This window comes from Thalia democratica, unplaced genomic scaffold (assembly GCF_965202585.1).
Source record: "Thalia democratica unplaced genomic scaffold, ktThaDemo2.hap1.1 HAP1_SCAFFOLD_528, whole genome shotgun sequence".
Lineage (NCBI taxonomy): Eukaryota > Metazoa > Chordata > Thaliacea > Salpida > Salpidae > Thalia > Thalia democratica.
The window spans coordinates 54,160-62,554 of NW_028139566.1; the positions used below are offsets into that span (position 1 = coordinate 54,160).

At 26.8% G+C, this 8,395-nt stretch overlaps 1 protein-coding gene across 1 annotated transcript; it reads left to right on the forward strand.

Moving 5' to 3' along the window:
• Positions 1-1,535: 1,535 nt before the first annotated feature.
• Positions 1,536-7,843, forward strand: LOC145846591 (acyloxyacyl hydrolase-like; the record flags this gene model as incomplete). Its single annotated transcript, XM_082953283.1, has 5 exons — positions 1,536-1,620; positions 2,904-3,106; positions 6,458-6,681; positions 7,175-7,355; positions 7,700-7,843. Coding segments are annotated over exons 1-5 (837 nt in total), but the record flags the coding sequence as incomplete, so codon positions are not given.
• Between the last annotated feature and the right edge of the window lie 552 nt (positions 7,844-8,395).

The window sequence follows — 8,395 nt, forward strand, 5'->3', positions numbered from 1 at the left end:
TGACATTTAGATTTTATGCGTTTGGATTAAAAGGCGTCATTGTATTGATTGCCTCAAAAGTAATGTCAGAAATTGCCATGAAACGAAGAAAAGACGAAACATTTAAAAACCATGAAAAGGAAAATAAAACTTGATAGAACAATTTTTCCTTTAATTCTGTCAACTTAAACTAAATTTACATTGTATTTAAACAAAAATTTTAAGCAGTAAATTCTTTAACAAATGCATTGAGTTTTTATAAGCTTTATTTGAAAATTTACTAAACTTTTAAAAACAGAGAACATTCAAGTTTTTTCTAAAATTACATTTTTGTGAATAAATGTAGACAAAACACTTTTTTTTTGATAAAATCAAAGAAATATTCACTTAATTTATAAGAGTGTTCTGTAGGAAAAAAAAATGACTTTTAGATTCAATATTCTCTAATCTTTTTTTACTTCTGAACATATGATTTTGTTAGAAATGCTTTTTATAAGTTTATTATATAAACTTAGCTTAAATAAGCTGCTTTAAACAATATGGTAAATTTAATATGATGCTTATATTTTTATTTCAATTACCAAATTTTAAATAAGGATTATTTAAAAGTAATAAAATATAACTATCAAAACAAAGCTTCAGCTATTTTACATATAAGTAGTTAGTTAATATATTTGTCTTTAGTAGTTTTACGTAGATATTCAGAAATAAATATTTTATTTGCAAAACCAATAATTTTACATGTAATTTCTAAAAAATTTTAAGTTGTAAATATTTTTTACACAAATGTCCTTATAATAAACTGCAAAAAACTTTAATGATAACAAAAACTTGTTAAATAATTTACGAGACTTTACTAAAAGAGCTGCTATAAGAAATTTCTTTACATTTTTTACTTCTGTTTAGTTTGTTCTATAAATTTAAAACAGAAGTTTTACTTTCCAAAACTTATAAGTTACCTAAAAAAAACTTTAAAACAAATTATCAAAAAGAATTAAATTTACTGTTGTTATAGATGTTAAGTTACATCATTTTTACACTCTAGTAACTAGTTTGATAGTGAAGAGTGCTTTATAAATAGAGATCTTGTGCAAAATATTGTATATAGAAATAACTTTATCTTGCATAGAAGTTTTTAATGAGCAGTGTAAATATTCTAGAAGTTGATAAATAATTTTTCGAATTGTTTTTCATTAACTATTATTTAATAATTCTAAAAGGTTTTGCTTGTTTTATACAGACAATTATACTTATAACGAAGGCATTTAATTTAAGTTTTTTACTTAATTATTTAGCGTGCATAATATACGAAAAACTGAACACAGGTTTTAAAATCTTTGTGAAGCAGTGCTTTGAAAAACTATCAATGATTAAAGTTTTCTTTTTTTTTCTTAACCGCTACAAGGCAGTAGCAAGCTATAACGCGCAAAAACATGTGAGTAAATATTTTTTTCATGAAACTTTTACTACATTCGTTTGACGCACTGCTTACAATCACGATATTTTATAAGAGAAAAATTTTACATTTATTTTAATCTTTTGCAGTTACTTTCACAATGAAAGTTTATTTTTTGTTTATTTTCCTTTTGAGCTCGGTTAGTTTTGGAAAAGCTGATAAAAATGGAGGTATGCAATGTGCAGGTTAGAGATGTTTATATTTTATATTATTTCTAATTATTTCCATTTAATTGTAAATATTATAATAATATAAAATATGTTGTTTGTAATGAGCTAGTTTCCTTTTTTATTTATAAAATAGTTTTATGTAAATTGAAAGGTGTTTTTTAAAAAGTTTTTGTTTTAAAAATGTAATAAAAAAAACACTTTAAATAGTTGTTCAAAAACCTAGAAATTTTTAATTCAATAACTTAGTTTGCTTTAATTTTTTGGGCATAAGTATTTGTTTAGAGTATTTAAATCTCGTATATTTATTATCTCGATTTTTATCTTTGTTTAAATTAAACTTTGCAATTTAACTAGCTGTAATGAATACTATTTGTATGTTTTATTTTCTATGCTTTAGAAGTCTGCAAGAAAAATATTATATTAATTTCTATTAACGCAAACTTTTAGTTTTAGTTTATTATTAAAGTAAGTTTGAACTCTTACTTTGTTTTTTATTAAACTTAAAATGTTATCGTTTGAAAACACTACTACTTTATCAGTAATAGCATGATATTTGTTAAAAAACTTTAAGCTGCAAGAATGAGCTAAAGTAACCTCAATTTTAAAAGCAGGCGTATATCGCACGTTTCCTTAAATATTTTCGGTGAACAGTATTTTTGTTTTGACGTATAAATATATCTTATTTCAAAATCTATTAATTTAAATTAATAGCTAGAGCTCTAAAAAGTTAAAAAAAAATTCAAACTTCGACAAAAAACTCTTTATTTGTAAACTAAATTATTGAAGTTATTGTAAGTATAAATAATTTTTAAAAAAAAGCTTTTCAAAAAGCTTTATTGTAAAATAAGATTTGATGTTTGGGTATATGCAGAAAAATAAGTCGAGCATACTATAACAATTTTATTATAAAAAAATATTTTTTTAACTATATGTCTCACCTTTTAAATAACTAAAGCAAATTAAAAAAATATATGTTTGTAATTATAATTTCTTGAAAGAATTAGCACTTTTACCTTACAATGTTTGCTTAATAAACCTTTCAAACACTTCTTTTAACTTATGTTTTTAATAATATCAAGTAGAATTCTTATATTTAAAAGTGACCAAGATTTTTACTAAAAACTTATACGTTTTTCACCAATATATGAACCCTTACCAAGAAATTTAAACTTTAACAAACTTATATGAAAACAAACGAGCTTTTTGCATTTTCTAAACAAAAAAAAAAAACTTTGCAAAACAAATTAACAATAACTTTATAGTCTGCATGACTTTAAATACAAAAGTACTTCTAACAGTGTGCACGCTAGTAGTGGGATTGGGGGAGCAGCTCTCGCAGGTACACAGCGACTCGATAGTAAACGCTATAGACGAGCACATATGCAAGAACCTGCCCAAGGAGTTGTACAAGCAAGTTTGCTACTCATTACTTGAGCAAGTGGCTCCGTACATAATAGAGGAAGTTTACCAGAACGAAACCCCAGATACAGTTTGCCACAAGGTTTGTATAGATTTGATTTTATTTATCTATAATAAAATCAAACTTTTAGTGTGTGTGAAATTAAATTGTTAAAATGTTATTAAACGCGGTGTAGCTACTTACAAATTAAAATAGTTTGGCACATAGTTATAATTAAATTTTTCTTGTTATTTATTTGTTTATTGTAAAGTGGTGTGTTATACTTTTATATTTTTTGTAGTCCGTAAAGTTTATTAGCTTAAATTTAAAATTTATCAATAAAAAAAGTCGTAAATGAGGTGTAATGAGAGGTTACAAATAAAGTTGTACTAATGTTTTATTAAACAATTGGTTTGTAAATATTAAGTTTTTTGTAGCGTGTTTATTAGTTAAAAGCTTTAATTTTATTGTATGTGAACACTGTTAGACGCAATGAGTTGTTTTACAAACGTATAGTATTAAAATAATGGTGATTTTAATTTACACGTGGTTAAAGGTTTTTAACGATCTGTAATTTTGTATTTTTATATGACTTTTATAGTTTGTTTGTCTTGCTTTGTTAACCTTTTGAAAAGTTTTATTGAACTACAAGTTCGTTATTTATTTGCATAAGAAAATTACTATAAAACTGCAACTAATTGTTTTTAGTTTGCAAACATAAACATATATTTTTAGAATTTTAAACATATGTCTGCTAATTTTAATTTTTATACATAAAACAAGTCTTTTTCAACAACACATATATATTTCAACAATTTTCTTCAGTGTGATTACAATTGTAACAAGGTAAAACAAATTTTAAACTTATATAGCCTTTTTAATATATAAGAAATTATCAATCAATTAGCAAAAAAAACCCTAAACTATAACAAAAAACAAAAAATTAAAAACAACAAGGAAAACGTAATTAACTGTAACAATTTAAAACAAAACAAAATTAGTCTAATTTAAACAAGGATAATGAGTAATCAAATTCTCTTTGTTTGCATAATTCTGGCTTGTTTAAGTGAATATAAATAGCTTCTATTTTAATTAAATCAAAAATGTTCGTGCAACTTCTTAAAACTTTGAACTTTGTCTCACTGTAATTATTACCACATTTAGGATTTTTTACTAAGTGCTCTGAAATTGATGATCTTTTTGTTGCGTTTAAGGTTGCATTACTCATTTTCTTCGGTTGATTTTTGATATGATCTTTCACGCACTTAGGTACGTGCTCTTTTATTCTTGTTTCTAAATGCCTAGAAGTTTGTCCTATATAGCTGTTTGCGCAACAGCATTTATACGTGTATACCACGCAACTTTTGTGTTTGTAGGATATTAGATCTTTACCTCTAGGATTTAGGATAGCAGCAGATGTAAAAATTACTCTTGGTTTAGATGCATGGTAAACTTTTTCTGTCATATTCTTGATATCTCTTTCAACTTGTTTTGATTTTTCACCCACATAGGGCAAAATTAATAGAACAGGACATTTCTCTGGTCCATAAGGTTTTGTGTACTTTAGTCTTTTCAATTCAGTTTTGAATACCTTATCAATCAACGGATTAGGATATCCGTTCTTTATTAGTAATTCTTTTATAACCTTAAGTTCATTCTGAAATACTTCTGGCGAACATATTTTATTTGCTCTATGAAATAGGGTTTTAATCAAACCAATTTTTCTTCTTTTACTGCAATATGATTGAAAGTTAAGGTATTGACCAGTAAATGGTTTTCTGAAAATAGACGTTATGAATTTATTATCCTTTCTTTTGATTAAAACATCTAAAAATGATATTTGATCATTTTCTTCATTTTCTTTTGTAAATTTAATAGCACTATGCAAAGAGTTTAACCTCTCAAACAATAAATTACTAACTTTTACACTATCACTGATAACAAAACAATCATCCACGTATCTCATGTACTTACAATTTGAATCGAATTCTGGTAGAACTTTGTATTCAAGATAGCCCATAAATATGTTTGCCAATGTAGGTCCTAATGGGGAACCCATGGCAATACCATCAATTTGACGGTATAATATATTATTAAAACTGAATTCAACTTCTTCTGTTGCGAGTCTCATTAGTCGAACAAAATTACTTCTTTTCAGAGTCGGATTTTCAAGGTTATATAACATTTCTGTACAAATATCTATCACTTCATTTAAAGGTACACTTGTAAAAAGACTTTTTACATCAAAAGAGCAAAGAAACGTGTCTTTAGCTCCCTGGAGTTTTAAGTCATCTACAAACTTGAAAGAGCCTTTTACAATATATCTAGAAAAATACTTCAACACTGGATCCAAAAGACTATTTAAGTATCTTGCCAATTCATGTTGTGGAGATCTTATCATAGAAAGTATAGGCCTCAGAGGTATATCCACTTTGTGTAGTTTTGGTAAACCATATAAACGAGGTCTTATGGAACCTACCGGTCTAATTAAATTATAATGTTCTTGAGAAAGTTCATTTTTATCCACCAAATCTTTTAATATTTGAATAATTTTCTTTTCCAACTTAACTATAGTTAAGTTATCTCCTACAGAACCTATTTTCAAAAACTTCTTCTCATCATTAATTATGTTCAACATTTTAGAATTATAGTCATCTTTATTGAGAATTACGATTCCAGAACCTTTGTCAGGTTTGGTAATGACAATATGTTCATTACTTTTAATCTTAGTCAGGCTACTTATGATTTCTTTTGAATTAATTACAGAACTATGTTCTGGCTTAAGTTTGCAAAAGTTGTGTGCAACTGAGACTAAGTTTGCTTTCAGAGCAACTTCATCCTGTTTTGAACTTGGCTGGAACATTTTTGATTTAATTAAAATAGAAGCTATTTATATTCACTTAAACAAGCCAGAATTATGCAAACAAAGAGAATTTGATTACTCATTATCCTTGTTTAAATTAGACTAATTTTGTTTTGTTTTAAATTGTTACAGTTAATTACGTTTTCCTTGTTGTTTTTAATTTTTTGTTTTTTGTTATAGTTTAGGGTTTTTTTTGCTAATTGATTGATAATTTCTTATATATTAAAAAGGCTGTATAAGTTTAAAATTTGTTTTACCTTGTTACAATTGTAATCACACTGAAGAAAATTGTTGAAATATATATGTGTTGTTGAAAAAGACTTGTTTTATGTATATATTTTTAGGCTAAATAATCAAAACTATTTTAATTATTAACTTTTATCTCTTTACAAAAGCTAATTTTATAATAATGTCAATTGAACTAATAAACAATAAATAACTAACTAAACATAAGAAACATGTGTAAATGGTATAGCAGCACACTATTTCACATAAACTAAAACTAAACTTTTTATTGGATGTTGAACTAAAAAAAAGTTAAAGGTAAAATTACACGACAGGTGACTTTAAAGTTTAAACCATATTTTCAGGCGCACCAGTGTTACCAGGAGCAACCGGGGAGCGAGGTGTGTCACGTGTTCCCTCTGCCCCCAAGTTTCACCCCAAGACCCCAAAAACTGAAGTTCCACCCAAAAAGCCACCTGAACATGAAGCTGAGAAAAAGAAATTTAGCTAAAACCTTTAGCAAAGTGAGATCGGAGCCATCGTGGTGTAATCACCCGCTATTGCAGAGCATATGCGATTACATTGATAAGTTTGTTTGTTTGTTTATTTACATGATTTGTTTGTATAAGATTGAATGATTTGATTGTAAGTTTTGATTGACTGACGCTTCAACTAAGTAAACATTTTGTTGCTTAAAGGTTTTTTTAATACTTTTTATGTGTTTTAAATTTAGAAACATACTTTATAAAGTTTAAAAATGGTATTCAACTTTTGCATGATAGTTTTATTTTAAAGATCGTTTCTGTTACTAGAAATGAAACTATCAAAATTTATTAAAATTTTGTTGTTAAGTTTCGTATAAATAATAGTTTTAAATACCACAAGGTATAAACACATTTGAAATCATATTAAAATTTACAATGAACTGTTATGGTTATGGTTCAGTTTATTTTATTAGCTTCTAGTATTTGTCTTTTACGCATAGAATGTAAGCAGCAAGTAAAAAATTTACATTTTTTATTACTTATTTCAAAAACTTCTCAAAAATCTTCAATCTACAATAAATCTCAAATTATCAACAGATTTGCCGACGGTCACTTCCCGATAAAAGACGGTGATGATGACGGGTTCAGCCTGATCAGCAGTTTCAGGGGTGATTACTGGAGGGGGAAGGACTGTAACGATGGTAACGGGGAGGTTTACCCGGGAAGAAAACCCCTGAACAACGACACCATGTTCGATTCCAACTGCAACGGAATACATGTTTGTTTAAAAAAAAAATAAAGATATAAATAAATGAATAAGATAAATAACAAAAAAATATTAGAACCAGACCGGACTTTTTGATTTATGTTCTTAAAGTCTGAAATTGTAAGAAAATATCTAATAATCTTATAAGTTTATATTTGTTTACCATGGTATCAAATTATAAACAATATGTTTAATAACTAACTAGAACTCTGAACTATTAAAATATTCAAGTATAACTTAAATATATATTAGTTTTGTTCATGTAAAAGAAACACATGCTTAGTGGAAAAACATGACTTAGTGGAAACACAAGCTTACTATTTTTAAATGATCTGTTGTTTCATACTTACTACCAGGGAAGGGACCTGGCAAGCGGCGAGAGTTTTGAAAATTTGTTTTGCAACACCACAAACAGCTTCGGGGTGATTTCCCTCGGGGACTCCGCCTCAGCCCACTTTCACATTCCGCCGGCTTACCTGGAAGCCGAAAACATCGGCCAGGTTTGAATTGTTTCGAAAAATTTATTTGTGCAAAATATTTTAGTTTTTAGCAGTATGTAGAAAGTAACTGTTAATTCTTACTTGATATTAATCTGTACATTTAGTTGTTAATAACATAAATATTTTTTCTCGTCTGAAATTTTAATTTTTCTCGTTAAGTGCTATTAGTTTACTTAATTTTGCAGTTTTTAATTGTTACTTTGTTATAAGCATGTTGTTCTTTGAAAAAAAAACTGTTGAGCACTAAAAGTCACCAGTTATAAATAAATTTAACTGTATAAAATCTCCTCAAATATAATGAAAGTTGTTGAGAGATTTAGACAATGTTTACCGGTAGTTAAAATTGCACGCATCAATAACCACAGGTAATGAAAATACCGCGAAAATATCTAGTTTTAATCAGATGTTTTTTAAATACTTTTGCCACCTAACTGTATATAACTAACTATAGACAGTTGCAACTTATGTAGTCATATTTTTACGTAGTAAACTTGTCTAGTTGTATAGTATAAACAAATTAAATTTAATTAATACTTTTTTGGTTGAAGCTTG